This window comes from Musa acuminata, chromosome BXJ2-2 (genome assembly GCF_036884655.1).
Source record: "Musa acuminata AAA Group cultivar baxijiao chromosome BXJ2-2, Cavendish_Baxijiao_AAA, whole genome shotgun sequence".
Taxonomy (NCBI): Eukaryota; Viridiplantae; Streptophyta; class Magnoliopsida; order Zingiberales; family Musaceae; genus Musa; species Musa acuminata.
Genome location: NC_088339.1, coordinates 33,235,282 through 33,253,167, shown reverse-complemented (window position 1 = coordinate 33,253,167; position 17,886 = coordinate 33,235,282). Strand labels below are relative to the sequence as shown.

The 17,886-nt window shown below is 38.5% G+C and overlaps 2 protein-coding genes across 2 annotated transcripts; one reads left to right on the top strand and one right to left on the bottom strand.

Annotated features, from left to right (window-relative positions):
* Positions 1-964: 964 nt before the first annotated feature.
* LOC135606193 (exocyst complex component EXO70A1-like) lies at positions 965-8,271 on the top strand. Its single transcript, XM_065097073.1, has 12 exons — positions 965-1,189; positions 1,262-1,357; positions 2,124-2,329; positions 2,532-2,789; positions 3,037-3,175; positions 3,250-3,462; positions 3,987-4,192; positions 5,013-5,213; positions 5,296-5,395; positions 6,185-6,294; positions 6,374-6,520; positions 7,855-8,271. Exons 1-12 carry the CDS (start codon positions 1,031-1,033, stop codon positions 7,970-7,972), a joined length of 1,953 nt encoding a protein of 650 aa, XP_064953145.1. The 5' UTR covers positions 965-1,030; the 3' UTR covers positions 7,973-8,271.
* A 5,132-nt stretch (positions 8,272-13,403) lies between these two features.
* On the bottom strand, positions 13,404-16,524 carry LOC103976533 (protein SMAX1-LIKE 3). Its single transcript, XM_065097072.1, has 3 exons — positions 14,944-16,524; positions 14,726-14,807; positions 13,404-14,636 (listed from the first exon to the last, which is right to left on the bottom strand). Exons 1-3 carry the CDS (start codon positions 16,062-16,064, stop codon positions 13,566-13,568), a joined length of 2,274 nt encoding a protein of 757 aa, XP_064953144.1. The 5' UTR covers positions 16,065-16,524; the 3' UTR covers positions 13,404-13,565.
* Positions 16,525-17,886: the final 1,362 nt, after the last annotated feature.

Here is a 17,886-nt window from a genome sequence, read left to right as displayed (position 1 = left end):
TTCTTGTCAGCAGCATGTTGCGATCGATCTAAATATAACCACACCATGATGTTTCAGGTCATCGGTTGAAGTTTTTTCTGTAACCGTGTGGAAGGATCCAATTTATCCCCACACCATCTATCATGAGAATTGTCTTCCATTGGAATTCAAGTTTTGCTCAGATCTCATAGCCGAAGCAGAAGGTCAAGCAAAACCTGCAGCCTCTTCTTGATCTGTGTGGAAAGAAACCGAGGGAGAAAGGTCAGCTGTGGGGTTAGCTGGACATGGAGGAAGTGGAAGAAACATGATCAAAGAATGCCAGTTCACGGCATGTACTTTTTATTCGAGTCTTGAGAGGAATCTGATTCAGATCAGTCCAAATCTGCAACATGAATTCTTAAGTAATAGGATTTGACCTCACACATATATCAATCGCGATCTCGAGCTAATGTTGACTTTTCACATGCTTCTCTGCACCTCGTCTTAAAAGTCCAAGATGACAAATCAAACGGCCAATATCCAGCCGCGTGTCAATCTAAGTCTGGAAAGGGTTCTTTTACACATATATCCTTTCACAGTATAAATATATTATATACATATATATATATATATATATATATATGCCTCAAATACTTGTGTATATTGACATATGTAAAAAAAAAAAAAAGATTATTAATCTTATTATAAGTAACTAATTTGTGTTAGAAATATAAAATTAAATTATCTAAAATTCTTTTGCTAATTTCATTGAGTATCTTTTTCCTCTTTTTTATTTTCATTTTAAGGAGCATTTCAAGATAATATTGAAGACTGTCTGATAAAAAAAAGTCACTCAATCTGATGGATATTAATGTCAAATTGAAGATAATATTATTTATCATATTAACAATCAAATCAAATAAAGGATATAAAAATGATTAGAAAAGCAAAATAAAAAGCCTTGCAGGGGCGTAAACGTAAATTGCGAGAATTCAAGGACAACGAGGACGCGACTCCTTCCCTCCTTCATCCATCGCCGAGCGGGCGAGGAGACACGAGGAGATCGCCGTCGATGGGGGCTCCGCAGGCGATCGAGATCCTGACGCAGAGGGCGAGCGTGCTGCGGGAATCGCTGCAGCGGAGTCGATCCAATACGGAGAGCATGGTCGCCATGCTCGGCTCCTTCGACCACCGCCTCTCCGCCCTCGAATCCGCCATGCGCCCCACTCAGGTTCATCTTCCTACCCCTTCGAACTTGAAATGCTCTGGATTATGCATCGGATCTTTGATCGGTTGGTTGCAGGTGAGGACGCGTGCCATCAGGACGGCTCATCAGAACATCGAGAACACATTGAAGGCGACGGCGGTCGTATTGACGCATTTTGATATCCTGCGGCAGGTTCGACAGCTCATCCACATGTTTATCATGTTTGTGCTTCTCTCTTCTCTCTGACTTGTGACATGGAGTTCGTTTCTTCTTCGCCCTTTTGTTTGATTTGACTTAAAGTATGCTTATAATGGGTTGGGATTTCCAATTCATGTGTTCTAGTGTGTAATGCCATAGTTCATGAATTTACGGTTGCTTCCAAGATGTAATTTTGGAAACTCAAATTAAACTGAGGAAATTATGAGAGAGAGAGAGAGAGTGTGTTCAATGTTAGATAGAACACTTACTCTATAACCATGCATGATTTTATGTGTAATTGGTATTTTTATATGTGATAACACCTAGAAGCTTGACTGAATAGTTGATAGTTAGAGCTCTTGGTGACTTAGTGTGCTTTTAATTGGTTGGGATTTCCAATTCAAGTGTTCTCATGTGGAATGCCATAGCCCATGAATTTACGGTTGCTTCCAAGACGTAATTTTGGAAACTCAGATTAAAATGAGGAAATTATGAGAGTGAGAAAGAGTATTCAATGTTAAATAGAGCACTTACTTTATAATAATGCATGCTTTTATCTGTAATTGGTATTTTTATATTTGATGATTTCTAGAACCTTGATTGAATAGTTGATTGTTCACTTGGTGAGAAACCAATTCCCCTGCTTGCCAGTGCTTAAATCTAGTAACTAATATCATTCTGGAAAAGATAACTGACTGCTCTGTTTCTTGGCACATTTAAATCTGTCCATGTTTCTGATTTAGTAATCTTGCTTGTGAAGACTGAGGTTGCGATACTGAAGGGACCAGATGAGGATCTAGAAAGTTTTCTTGATGCAGTTGATCTGTTGAAATGCAACATCAGGTTTTTTAGCACAAACAAAATCTCCACGAGTGAATATGGTTTGTTAAACCATGCAAATAATCTGCTATCTAAGGCAGTTGCAAAGCTGAGGGATGAATTTAGGCAACTATTAGCTACTTACAGGTATCTTTTTGCAGATTATTCTTCTCGCTGTCTCTTTTCTCACAATGTTGCAGATGCTTTCAAGTTTCAACGAACAGTAACAATTATCTAAATAAATATATGATCTGAATTACAATGAACATATAATTCAAGTTTTGCATCCATGTCCAGAAAATTGCAGTTGCCATTGTGTCCTAAGTTGAGTTTATTTGTTTTGTTGCAGCAAACCAATTGATCTTGAATTTATTGCCAATTTTCCTCCCAACTCCTTGCGATCACTATCCCAAACAACTGGAAGCCAATCCGATAGTGGTAACCATGTGCCCGCAAACAATCATTCTGAGCATCAAGGCAGGAGCTTGGAAATTCCTGTGTACAAGACACCAACTCTCATGCCTCCTAGGATCCTACCTTTGCTTCATAATTTAGCTGAACAGCTGGTCCAAGCTGGATACCAACAACAGTGCTCAAGAATTTACAGGTACGGTCACTGGAGTTCTTCAAAACAAGGTTATGTGCCCAACTGTTTATACTTTCAACTGGTTTTCAGTTTACTGCAGAAATTAGAAAGTTCACTAATCAAATCATTGAAAGAATGATAAGTTCTAGTGAAGCATGTATTTCTGTTTTTCACATTTGCACTGTTGCTGTAGCCTTCCTCCTGTCTGGAAGTTTATTAACCATTTTACTATGATTTACTTATATCAAGTTTGTCATATTCCATTTAGTGATGTTCGTGCTTCAGCACTAGAATCAAGCCTTCAAAAACTTGGAGTTGATGCGCTCACCAAAGATGATGTGCAGAAGATGGAGTGGGATACTTTAGAAACCAAGATTCAGGACTGGGTTCACCTTATGCAGATCGCGGTAAGGATATGAATAAATTTGCTAGGCACATGTGACTTATTCTTTTCCAATCTGTTTGAATTTGTGTTGAACAGGTAAACCTTCTGTTTGCTGAAGAGCGAAAGATTTGTGACCAGATTTTTTATGGTGTTACTTTTAATAAGGATCTGTGTTTTGCTGAAGTAACAGTAAACGGTGTATCAATGCTATTAAGTTTTGGAGATTCTGTTGCCAAAAGTAAACGGTCACCAGAAAAGATATTTCCGCTTCTAGACATGTATGAAGTGTTGCATGAACTTCAACCAGAGGTATACAATTGAAACAGCTATTTACAAAGTCCTATAAGCATTTACTGAGACCTTAGAGCTAAAGAAGATGTTAAAATATTGTCGTTTGTTTAGATATTACCTATTTGAATCATATAGTTGACATGGTGAAGCAAATATTTTATTACTCATATTTATCTGGAGCGTACATCCAAGTCAAGATTTTGGACTTGTTTTTTGCATTAAAGAATGTGAATGTTTGACCAGAAAGTTGCCTAATTAATTGTCAAACCTGGTTCTTAAATTGTATTCTCATTCTTATTATGTAGAGCTTAGACTATGCCTGATCTATGTAGAATGAAAGATATCTATAAAAGTTCATCCTTGGTTTATAGCCTGGCATCAGCCGCCTAGGTACCTCATTAGATATTCACCCACTCATTGTCTGTTTCTATGCACATTAGCATGTTTTTTTTTTTTTAAAATCATTCACATGATATATTTGTTGATTTTCCTACCTATGACTATGAAATTACGTTAATGTTCACTTTCTAGCATTTCATCAGATTGTGAGAATTTTCGAAGGCAAGGCTTGTTCTGAGATTCAACAATCCACATTGACTTTAGCAAAGCACTTAGCTCATGCTGTGAAAGGGACATTTCTTAATTTTGAGGAGATAATAGAAAAGGATTCCACAAAAACAATGGTCGCCGATGGAACTGTCCACCCTCTGAGCAGCTATGTTATCAACTACATGAAATTTTTATTTGAGTTAGTGCTTATTCTTCCTTTATTCTACCTTAATATATCAAATTGATTTGGCATTCATTCAAGCAATTCTCTAATATGCTTTGCGGTGGATAGAAGTTCTTTAGCATTTGTTATTTCCTTGTGCTGATCATTTTTGGCTATTCTGTCCTCATCAACTATTTCTATAGCTTTTGTTGTCTATTTAAAATACTTTCTTCTGAAATTCCAGTTTGGCCTTGTGAGTGCATGATCAAAGTCAGACACAAAAAAATTTGCATCTAGGGTGATCTGATGGTTATATTGTTTCTTTTTTTATTCATCGTGTGATTGGGAAACCTGTATTTTGGTGTATTACCACTGATTGAGCTTATTATTGATTAAATTACATTAAGAAGCTTTTGTATTGATGCATAGATTCAGAAGGTTTTTGCTCTCTTAAGATATTCTTTCTTTGTTTCTATGGCTATCAAGTACAAGATTTGCTAAGAAGATCGACGAGTTACAGATCACATATACCAGATTTGTTTTATCGTCACATTAGCTTTTATTCTTATTGATTCTAAGACTACCATGAAAGTATTTATCTCTTCTATCTTGTGCCAGCTTTTTCGTTTTGGTTCTAATTTGTATATAGTATCTCTCCAAGTTCTTTCGTGATTCTGTTCATCTATTGGAAGTTATTTCTGATGGACATATTTGTTACCTGGGGCTGAACTTTTGCTTGAATTTTTGGACTGTGCATACTTTGTCATGAAACTTTTTGTAATCTGATGGTAATATCTGAGTTTTAGTTTGCATGTGAAGAAAATTTCTGATGCACATATGCATTTGATATATGCAGCTACCGATTAACAATAGAGCGTATTTTGCAAGAGGTGGAAATTGGGAATAAAACAGATTCTCAACTTGCAATCATGACAATGCGGATTATGCAATCTCTTCAGAATAATCTAGATGGAAAATCTAAGCAGTACAAGGATCCTGCACTAACTTATCTATTTCTTATGAATAACATACATTATATGGTGAGATCTCTTAGCAGGTATGGAGATAAAAAATTCAAACTTCAAACATTTACAAAATATGAAAGAGTAGATAGAATAATGTTTTTGTGTTGTTGTAAGGTCAGAAGCAAAGGATTTACTGGGTGATGACTGGGTTCAAATACACCGAAGGATCGTGCAGCAAAATGCAAACCAATACAAAAGAGTTGCTTGGGCAAAGGTTTGTCTGTTAAAGGACTGGTTCTACTCAATTGGTATTATTTATATACTGTACTCAGGCTATTGCTGTCAAGATGAATTACATGATAGTCAATTATCATAATGTTTCATCATTTGAGGATTATCTTTTGAGTTCCCTTTATAGCCGATTCCTAGACCAGCTGCTGCAGGATCGAAACTTAGTTTAGTGGCTGCACTCTGTTCATGTCTTCATGACTCATGGTATCACACAAATTGCATGCATTGGTACCTATATCTGAATACTGGCCCTTGAATAACTAACTTGCTGTAGCAATGAGGATAGTATGCAGAGCCTCCCCAACTTGTAGCACATTTTATTGAGTACCAATAAATAAATCAGACAGACTCAATAAAATGCATCAAACAGAATGGCATCTGCCATTAAAAGGATATTATTAACAAATAATTAAAGCAGATTTTACTAGTGGCACCTCTAGATACAGTTGAAAAGTTAAACATTGGAGAAAAGCAGTAATTATAACTTATAAGACCAACCTACTGCTCAGATAACAAATCAAAACAGCAACTTTGGCTTATTAAGGATGCCTGATATTTAAGTAAATTGATACAGAGCCAAAGGCTCCATCACTAAAAAGAAAAGAATTTAAGAAATGCAAAGATAGGTAGAGAAGAGAGCAAAAGGGAAAAAAATGACAAATGAAACTACAAGGAGAAATGTTGTATGTCAGTTGTAGGTCCAACTTCAAAGTGCACTCAATCAGACTTGTCTTTGGGAACCTAACTGATTACTGTTCCATATATTCTCTAGATTCTGCAAACCCTTTCTGGTCAAGGTTTGAGTTCACTTGGTAGTAGTTCTTCTTTGGGAGCTGAAGGAGGTAACAGCAGTGGAGTGTCAAGAGCATCAGTAAAAGAGCGGTCCGGATCACTTACAGATTGCTTTTTAGCACCAATTTACAAATGCATTGGAAACTCAGCTCCCCTTTTCCTTCATCAGGTTCAAGTCCTTCAACATGCAGTTTGAGGAGCTTCATCAGAGGCAATCACAATGGGTTGTACCTGACCCTGAGCTTCGTGAGTATCTGAGGCTTGCAATTGCTGAAGTCCTATTGCCAGCATACAGATCTTTCATAAAACGTTTTGGGTATGTTCCTCTAAATCCTTAATTTTGCACTTTCATCAAACATATTCTGAATCTTTAGCTGTTTCCTTAAAGAATCTTAGGATCTTTTTCATACATTCAGATTCTAAATCTATGGTTGTACCTGCTAATTATTAAAGTGAAATTAAATGTCTGTTCAGATTTGTTATTTCAGATTAATGTTAAATTAGATGCTGCTCCATAAGCCTATCATTAGCAGAACAATAGTTTGATCATTTTTATTTTCAGGACAAAAAAAGGCTAGTCTTACAGATTTCTTGAGAGTGCCCGGGGGGAAAAGTAGAAAAATAATTTAAAAAAAACAGCTTTTTTTTTTGGAAAAAGAAAGTAAATTGATTTTGAAGCAGACAACGGGTAATTGGTCCGATCTCTTGGTCAGACCGGTAAATACTAGATGGTACAAACTGGTCTGATCGGTTTCTAAAATGTTTGTTTGGAAATGGTTCTTTAATCACTTAGCCATCTCCTACTGCCTACGCCTCTGTTGCTACTACACACCACCTATTTCCATGTCCCTTTGCTTCTTGAACTTCAAGCAACTTAAAACCTGTTCCTTCCATCTATGCTGTTGCACTGCGGGCTCATTAGATTTTACTGAGGTCTACTCATCTCTTGTAGTTGGCCGTAGTCAGATCGGATCACTTAGGCACCACCTTAGGGTGTTGGAGGTTTTCTCCAACTTTGCCTCTCCTATACTGGAGCTATAGTTAAATAAGGAAGAATGAGCAAAATAGAAGGTTGACCTTTAATTGGGAGTCGTAACTAGTTTGTACAGAGGAGAGGATGATAGGCGGCAATGGTGGAAAACCTGAACCATTCATCTTCACCACTTGAATGGATCAGATATGTGATGGAATAGGGGCTGAGCTGATGACTTGCCAAACTTCACTCAGTTCACTGTCTACATGTATTTAAGTTCATGTGGGATTACTACTGGCGTGACCGACTTATGAATCCGCCTTACTGACCTAAAATTGCGCCCCTAACACCTTGATGTGAGGTCCAACCAGGTTAGGCTTAATAAGTATCACACAGTTAATGACTCATCACACTAATGGTCTATATGGCATCATCCACGTAGAGGATTATATCCAACCCGTATCAGGCTTCATATTTTAGATCACTACTTTTAATTCGTCAATGGCGATAGATAAAGTTACCACTGAGTTAGAGGTTTGAGTTGGAATGTCTTAGTAACCAACCATCAGTTTGTTGCTCGTTAAATACCATTCATGTTAGTTTCTTAAAACCGCACACACTTTTGATCTTACGCTTCGCTTTGTTATTGTTCTGAGACCGGCGCCATATACATTCAGGTTACTAGTTGAGAATAGCAGCAAGCCTCAGAAGTACATCAGATACACTCCAGAAGATGTTGAACAATTGTTAGATGGGTTCTTCCAGGGAAACACAGTGGGGGAACCAAAGCGTTGAGAGTTGAACGGAAATGGAGCTGTGTAAGGAAAGATAGAAGAAGATATTGGGTAGCATATGTGGCTGCTGGCTGTTGTTTTCCTTTTTCTATAATTTAAAAAGTCTCTTCTGAGACATCCAGTGAATTAGAGAGAAGATTAGCATGACTTGTTAGATGACATGCGCAAATCAAGAAATAATCCTCTTTCCATTCATTTGAGTATGGAATGGAGAGGTTTAGTTACATTCATTTGAGTATGAGAGGTGAAGTTGAAGGCTTAATGGTTAGATTCATTTGAGTATGGAGAGGTTTATATTTCTTCCTCAGTTTGTTGTGGTTGTCTACATCAACACATACATATGTGTTGTATGTGTTGTCTACATCTACACATACATATTTGTTGTATGTGTTGTCTACATCAACACATACACCTTGCTTTATGGAGAGGTTTATATTTCTTCCTCAGTTTGTTGTGGTATACTAGTATTCATCGAGTTGATGAAACCCACCCAGTGCAGCAACAGCAGCAGCAGCAGGTTTCCACCATCTGAACAAGCTCTCTTTCTAAGAGTCAGACAAGTTTCGTCCCCAAAACCTGTCTCATCAGACCTTTACCTTTCTTCTCTTCCACAAAGCAAGGTCTCGGCCTATGCCCACTACCATCTGTTTGTCTTGTGTTCATCACCATCCTCTCTCAGCTCCCAAACCAATCTCCCTGGATCATGGATCATTCTGCTGCTGCCCTTCCTCTTAGTGAGGAGCCTCCCACCAGCCTAACTAGTAAAATAATGCTCCTCTAAAAGCTGTCATGTGTTTTGCCGTCAAGAATCAATTCACTCTATGGATTGGTGGATCAGTAAAACTATTTACGGTGATTTATGAGTTTTTATCCATAAAAATACTCTATGGTTAGTTCAAAAACATTATATATCGATATTATTTTATCTCAAAACATTCACATTAAGTCTTGACAAATTGTGGGTTAAATTTAAACTGTTTTACTGGATTAGATATTATTGATCTAATTTTTAATGATATATTTTCAACGACATCACAAAATGACCGTAAAAATAATTAAATATATATATATAAATATAAATATCATATTTTTGATTAAAAATTCAACCTACTTTATTTTATGAGCCAGTGTTTACAATACATACCATATGCATAATTACACCATAATATCATTTGTCATTGATTTCAAAAAAGTGATCAAAATATATCATTATAGTGTTTTTTTTAAGTCATTAAAATGTGTTACAATATAAAAACAACATAAAGATATCGTAAAACCTTAAATTTCATCATTCTTTCGTTCATTCGTACATAATTGTACTATACATTATTTGCACCATAAATTCTAAAAAAAGTGATTAAAATAAATAATTATAATGTTTTTTTGAAGTCTTTATGGTGTTTTTATTTGTAATCGGAAAACACTATAATGGTAACATAAAAACACTACAGAGACTTCATTTCGGTAATTTAACCTATAACCTATAAAGACTTAATGTTTTGAAACAAAAATAGTATTTTTTTTTTTTTAACCCGTCAAGACTTAATACGAATAATATGAAACAAAATGATATCAATATACACTTCCTCCATAACTATATAGTGTTTTTGAACTAATCTTATAGTATTTTTTTTTACTATATAATATTTTTCAATTAAAATTATAATATTTTTGTGGATAAAATCTCGTAAAACACTGAAAAACATGATAGCTTTTGGAATGAGCGAAAAAACAAAAATGATAGATTTTGGAATGGGTAGAAAAAAACATGACAGTGTTTGGAGGAATATAAAAAAAATGAGAGTATCATCCGAGAAATACCCAAAAAAGAGAGTATTTTCTAAGACAATCACCCTATATATAAAATTTTATTTTATTTTTTTATCAATATTAACTTTATAAATTTCTCTAGTATATTAAGGGTTTATATAATTTACATGTGTATATCATGTCATATATATTTGTTGATTATTTTGATTATGGTTATATTTACGTTATGTTAATGTGTCTCATATTTTTATTAATTTTAAATTCAATCAAACAAATGCTGTTCATAATTAAATTGTTAGATTATGTGGTCATATTTAATTAGGTAAGAAAGTCAATGTCATGGGATTCCTTAGAAGAGGAGGAATTCTTCTAATAACTTATCGTATAAATAAATATGATTTCTATGGACTAAAAATGAGCATCTAAATATGGTCGAGAGATTAAAGTTTTTTCTCTCGATATCTCTAATATATCAAATGATCATGTAAAAGGATAGAAAAAAGATTAATATTAAAATTTATTATAAAAACTGATATGCTGAGTGAGAGAGAGAGAGAGAGAGAGAGATGATATGATATGGGATATAAAGAATCATGTCCTTTTTTGTGGTGGCTCATCATTCATGGTGGGAGAGAAAAGTATTAGAGAAGGAATCAACCCAACGAGGATGAACACCTAATTAGCCTTTGCAAAGTTCGAGGATGTTAGTCCTCGTGACTTTCTTTCTCATCTCATTCATAATATTATTCATACCCATCTTTAACTTTTATTTCAGTGTTCAGCCAATTTGGTCCATTGCTGGTAACACCACCACCATTACAAGTTGGTCCGATGCAATTAATTTACTCGATCCAAGGAATATGAATGCAGTGGACTTCCACAAGGCTGTGACTTGGAAAGAGAACATGTCTTGCGAAAGCTTAACATCAGGAGAGGAGAGTGTTTGTGTTGGAGGATGATGGGATCTGCATATGCTTCTGTGCACTTATTGTTTGCAGACTTGACACCAATAACATGTAGTTAGGTGTATGCTAGTAGTCCTGGAAATGCTTGCTAGCTATGGTATCAAAGAGCTTGAAACGGTCAAAGGAATCATGGCAGAACGCACAAATAAACTTAATCTACTCTCTTGTATTTGGTATTTGTAAAACAAATCATGATAATGAACTGAACATAATCACGTTTTAGAATTCGATTTAGATTCATCACGGTCGATATAATCTTATGTCGTACGAGTCTAGTTAATTATTTTGAGTTAGGCTCATCAAATTAACGAGTTAATTATTGGATCGTATACAAATAATATTACGATGAATCTATTATTACTGGATATGACGAGGATCCGAGTAACGAAAAATTTAGTGAATAAGCCAAAGTTACGCTAAATTCTAGGTCGAGTTTAGGTCGGGACTAAAAACTCAATGATTTAGGCTTAATTATTTTGGACTATATAATTTAAGATTACTAAGTTAGTGGATCAATCATCCGATTGCCTAAACGTTAAGATTCTTCGGTTGACCGGCCTAAGGATGGATTAGGAACTAATTAACCTAGAGTAAATAATAATCAAGAGGTTCTAAATTTAGGTAACAATTCTGTAGGAATTAACAGGTGCTGCTTTCGGCTTTCTAACTAAGAAAGTAGCTTCTTGTGCATTGGTAACTCATTTCATGCTTTTGCTACTATACTATAATCCAGTAATGTATGTTATCCATTATGACAAGATGGCAGACACAATTGGAGATGGCTGCACTACTGTGGTGGTGATATGCCACAGAATAATTAACTTGAGCTGATGACTTTGACTTCCTTAGACTCATATGTTACAGCCTTTTTCTTTTACTTGCTACTACGACCTTCTTCTTTAGAGAAGAATATTATTTATGATGAGACAACAAACTTTGCATAGTTTTATGGGATTGTCAATATTTTAGGTCAATCAAGTTAAGTCAATCAGACTTGCCGTAATACCATAAGCTAGAGGTAAGAATATTTTTTGAAATATTCTTTATTCCGTACATATTCTTCATCTCAAGAGTCACTCAAGTATTATTATTCAAGATTTGAAATCTTACTTTTAGTTCTCAAACTAGATCTCTTATTGACTTTGAGCGACAGAAACGATCTCATTAGACACCCTTCGATGCTAGTTTTATCAGATGATGTTGAAAGTGTATGATGAGATCTGTCTTAACGCTAAAGTCAAGTAGCATGAATTTATGTTGAAGAAGTCGGTTTGAATCGTAAAGATAAATAATTCAACTTCATAACATCGAATCAATAATCCACTAAAAATAATTTCTTTATTGGAATCCTATTACAACCTTTTGCTTCTTCTTCTTCTCCTCCTCAAAATATATCGTTTATGTTCACACAAAAAAAAAGGAATTAGGTAGCTTATGCAGATATGGCTAGGTTTACTTGACTTTTAACATGAGATGCTTCGATAAGACTGCATTCGTTAGATGCTAATCTTTCTTGAGAGGCACACACGAGAGGTTCTCTCCTTGCAACTGGGTTTTGTGTGGGGTAGAGAGAGAGAGAGAGAGAGAGCTTTTTAGGATTCTGAGCTAACAAACTTTAAGGTCTAAAAGACTGGGATGCTTAGCTTTATCTTGCATTAATATTTTGACCCCACTACTTTTGATAGTCTACAAAGCTGGTTTGTGAAATCTAAAGCAGAGAAAAAGGGATTCCTTTCCAAGTTTCATCACCCCGCATAAAAAGCAGTGCCCTTTTGATAATTCTCAAGTGAGTTTCCATGCTTTTGCTGCCAAAGTGATCAACCTCTCCCTTTGCATAATTCTCAAGTCATGCCTCCTCCTCCTGCACTCTGTCCTTTCTTCATCACCTCAGTGCAGTTCTACCTCTCCTAAGTTGACAAGCCTTATCGTGATTATGATACGTATATTAAACCACGATCATGCTCCAATCAATCGACTAGTTTTTTTTGTCTGCTACACCATACACCTCTTGACTAAATCGATTCTCTCTGTGCATTCCGATGTTGTCATAGGTGATAGATAGCAACTCCCATGATATCAGGATCAAAGTAATGGATGGATCCTACAAGGAAAGTAGTGACAATACTCTTTAGCGTTAGTGCCAATTAGTGATCAATCCAAATAAAAGTGACTGCACGCACTATGTGCAAAGACAAAGACACGGAAAAGTGGAGGTTGCCATTATCCTAAACCTGTGGGGAGTGCTTGTTCTCCTGCGGAAAGGGAGGAAACTCGGGTAATGGAGACAGGCCGAATGTGCTATTATATCATGCAGAAGAAAATTTTCCGTGTCCTCTTCATGATGAAAACGGGTTTGGAAGAAGATGCAGCAGGAAGGAAGCACAAGCACATCGTTAGTGTGTTCCTCCATTGCTGAAATGATGTACCCGTCATGATGTGCCCACTATGGAAACAACTTTGATCGATGTTGCCCAATGAGTTCCTGAGAGTGTGATCAAATATTCCAGTGAGTTGATCTGATAAAGTGGTTCTCTGTTCCAGCAAATCTAACACAGGGGAAGGAGAGAATTTGTTCATCTTCCGTCGTCGATCGTGCCGCACAACAACATTAATTTGTTTCTCAGTGCAGCAAATGAAAGGAAGACCGGAAAAAGTTCCCTTGGCTGATTCATGAATAGATTTGAGAGATGAAAAGAGGTACAGCAATTTCATCGTGTTTTAAGGAAAATTAAAAGCTATAACATGCAATAACTCCATATCCCAACCCATAAACCAGTTCAATCTACAAGTGTTTTCTTCAAACTTCGCCTAAACTAACGAGATCCTCCGGAAGCTTTGGAGGATACAGCATACGCTGCATTACAGGTCCTCCGGCAACTCAAAGCAGAATGTCCGATCCACCATCTCTGGAAGCCCAACATCATCCACGCCACCATCATCATCAGAAGCACAATGATTCAAATCCAAAGGAAGATGCAGTTTCGCTTCCTTCTCATCATCACTCTTTGAGGCCTTGTACTTCGCTGGAGGATTGAAGCTTTTGCAACTGAGGATGATGATTGCATCACTTACACCGACTTCCTCACCGCCGTAACCACAAACTCTTCCTCTTTCTATCGCGGTCTTCATACCAGCTTGAGTGCGGTAATCCGCTTGCTCAGTGTCTTCGATGAAGATAACACGGTGCGGGTTCTCGTTGATTGCTTCGTACAGTCTCTCAAGATGGCCATGGCTTGCACCCTCTCTCAACCTTTTTTTGGAGTTTGAACGAGGTGATGAAATGCTGCTGAGACCAATCGAAACGAAGTTAGTCTTAGAGCAGAAAATGAGGCTTGCAAGCTCCTTAGCTACCCTCTTCTTGGCTTCACTATCATCGCCTCGGAAGAACAGCCATGTCTCTTCCTTGTTCTCGTAATTAGACCTCGACTTCTCTTTCCTCTTCGTCATTCCTGCTCTGCATTGCAGGATGGAGCTAGCGATCTCAGGGATGATCTCCTGCTGCCATGGGACCTTCTTCTCCAACGCACTGCAAAGGATCTTTAGATTCTCGGCATTGAGCTCCTTGAACTTGGGAATATACTCCATTTCCATGGTGCTGCTTGAAGCAGAAGAGTTAGGGTTAGAGTCGAGGTTAACATAGGGTATGCTGCTTCTTGAGTCATGTTCAAAGCCTTGCTCGGTGGATTCCGACGACCGCAGCTGGTAACCTTTGCATGGGTCTGTGACCTCAAGCTGTAGTAGCCAATGCTGCTGGTTCTGATGCAAGCTCGGAGGGCGTTGATCATAGGAAGAGATGGAAGAAGAAGAAGAATCACACGGAGAAGCCGAAGAGAAATTAAAGGTTAGATCAGATGGTCTGTGCTGGCTTTTGAGAGCTGAGCTACACACGGAGTTCCACCCCCTGCAGGGATCTTCCAGTATACAGCAGCTCTACAAGAGAGTACAAGGATAAGGTTATACCATCATTGTATCAACCCAATCCATAGGTTTTATACATCACTGAGGGTTAGTAATTTTACCTGATCATCGCTACTTCTCCTGTTCTCTTCCTTGTACTGTTGGAGCCATGAAGGTAGAGTTGGAGCTACTGCACGATGGCTACTGCATAATGGAGAAATAGAGTCAGAAAATGGAGGTTTAGATGTGTGCAATTTCCCTACGTACAAAACATTGTGTCATAAATTCAAGGATTATGAAGTTAGGTATGACCAAATGATGCAGATGAAAGCATGTTTACCTCTCACATTTGAGGCTTAATCCCAAGCTGTCAGATGGAATGGTGAGAGGCTGAAGACCCCAAAGAGTCTCCAGTGAAGGCTGTCCGATCTTACATCTCATGTAGGTCTGATATGTTGCAGTTCCCATGAGCCATAATCTCCTGCTACTGCTCTCTACCTCAACTCCCTCACAGACCAAGCTGCTGATCTCCATCACGACGTGCTCCACTGGGCAAAAAGGACTTCTTCCCTTCTCCCCGGAGCTAACCCTATACTGAGAGATCCATGTGAGGTTCCCCAGGTACAAGACAACCGCTCTTCCCACACAACATCTCCTCAAGAGGCATCTCAGCTCCGCAACCTTCTGATCCACCTCCTCCCTTGACATGTGCCTAAAAGAGAAGAGTGGGAGCGTGATGAACTCTGAATTCCTTAGAGCGTCAGGCACCTCTCCCCTATCAACCCTATCTATCACCCCTCTCACGACAGAATCAATGGTATCCGAGCACTCTCCCACCACCACAAGACTCCTCCTGCCCATGCTAACTAATGCTTCCACGACGCTCGCTATGTCGTCGTCCTTCACCGCGGGTGCTGCAGGCTTGGTTGTGCTTGCTTGGGGAGGTGTGGCGACACAGGTCTCCGTGCAGATTGACTGCTCCACATTGCTCTTGACTTGAGTGCTGCAGAAGCCAGCCTCCCTCATGACCCTGCTCACGCTCGGGTCATCGAGGATGGAGACGACGAGCTGCTCCAGCTCAATCTTGACGGCGAGCAACGCCGGCTGCTGGGCCTCGACGCATCCGCGCCGGTGGTTGGCCTGTGCCCTCTTGAAGGCCGCCACGAGGGCGTTGGAGAGGGAGGGGAGATGGTGGCGGGCGTGGTAGGGCGCCGACGCCGGGAGGCGGTTGAGGGCGACGTTGAAGCACAGTTCCAGGGCCTTGCAGCGGAGGGGGTGAGAGTGAGAGCGGAGACAGGCGGCACGGAGGAGACCTGTGGGGGAAGACAGCATGGTATTGGCCACATGGAGGGGTGTCACCTGCGTATGGCCTCGCCGCCGGGCTAGGAATACGGCTTGCCTCACCACGCTTGCAGCCTCCGGCGACAAGCCTTGTTGCACGCTGCAACTCCCTGTTCTCATCTTCTGCAGATTGGCCTGCGGTTGAGGTGGTGGTATCAGATAACAAGAGAAGGAACAGAGGAATGGTGTTAGGGTTTGTCCTGATTCGCCTGCAAAGGAGTTGGAAGGAGGAGGAGGAGGAGGAGGAGGAGGAAATAGGAATGAAGATGACCGCAGTCTATACAGTAGAGATGGTGGGATTCCTAGTTTATATGGAGGTGAGTGCGTGCTACTGTAGCAGTACGTGAAAGCACCGCCACAACTCGGTGGACGACTAAGACGCCAGCAGCAGCCGTGGCGCGATGAGGAGCAAGCCACCTCGACCAACCCCACTCCCCCGCCTGTTGCCCTTCGGTTCTTCTGGTGGCGACTTAAGTTATAACTGATGCGAACTTGTGACAGAGGTTAAGTTGGTGGTGGCGGAAAGTGATTGCATGAGCCAGACTTCTTTTTGCTGGCTGTGAAAGAGGAAAGTAGAGAACGTCGTCAGCATTCCTTCTTGTCATATCATCAACCAAGTTATAGTTCAAGCTGTGTACTGCAGCGAATAAATAGAACCAAGTCACTACAGTGCTGATGTACACCTTTTAAAGATGGAGATGCTGCCCTGAAATGAACAGGCAGGAATGTGCTTTCTTTTTGTGAAATGCTTTATTTGAAGAACTCATGTATTCTTATAAACAAGAACACCTAATGGAGCATTTTTCATTACGTTACCACTTACTACTGGATTCATCATGTGAAGGTAGTGCTTTAATTTTTGTTCATTCAGTCTATAGTTAATGTCTAACATCTCAGAATTTAAACTCATGTCCTGCTTTAATATCGTAAATGAAAAATACATCAGTAATCACTTATAATGAACTTAAGTAGAGAAGACATGAAAGGCTATATTCTCTTTGAACTGAACATAAAGAGGCTTGTTAAAAGAAATTAAACAGCAAAAATTATGCTAAAAAATTTGGACTACCATTGCTTTTTATCTATCTATACACGAAACAATCACTAGTTTGTGCCAATGGATTGATGATTTGGATGAGCATATGTTCTTAGTTTACTAGTCCCATCTCTCTCTCTCTCTCCCTTCTTCATATGCAAACACCCAATCTAGTTCAGGACAAGTTTTATGCATCTGAAAACCTTATTTTCTTTAAAATAAGTGAATAGAATGAAATTCCCTAGATAGGTGGACAGGTAACTCCAGTATCTGCATACCAAAAGAACAGATTTTAATTCAACAACAAGATTTATTTCATGACCACTCTAAGAATTGCTTCTTTATATGCGTGTGATAGTTCATTTCCTGATCAATGGCAGTAAAAAGATGTCTTAAGAATATAATCGTTTTAAGTCCCGGACAATTTCATGGAAAGCAGAGCTAGACCTTCACTTTGGTGTTAGGAGGGAGAGGGAAAAAGACCACACACCTTCCAAGAGATCTCCCTTCATTCCTCAATCATGTTAACTTCTTGTTTGGCACAGATCATTTCTTTGGCACCCACCACCAATCAGCCTGCATAAAAAAGAGATTGAACAGGACAAAGGAAAGATAATAAGTTCTTAATCATCTGATAAATTGATGACCTAATATGCTATTTTCTTTTATGCTCATAACAGGAAGAGAAGACTGGTGTCTCAACCACAGCTGACAAAATATCTGAATCCATTTTGTAGAACATTTTTGTTCAAAAGAATAAATTGCTACAATCTTGTGCATGGAACAGCAAGTTAGATACAATGTTTCTCTCTGTCTCTCTCTCCTAAATGCTGAAAGATTATCTGCTGCATCTGTCTCATGCTCTCCTCTTCAAGTCAGTCTTACAGTCACAGTCACAGTCAAAAG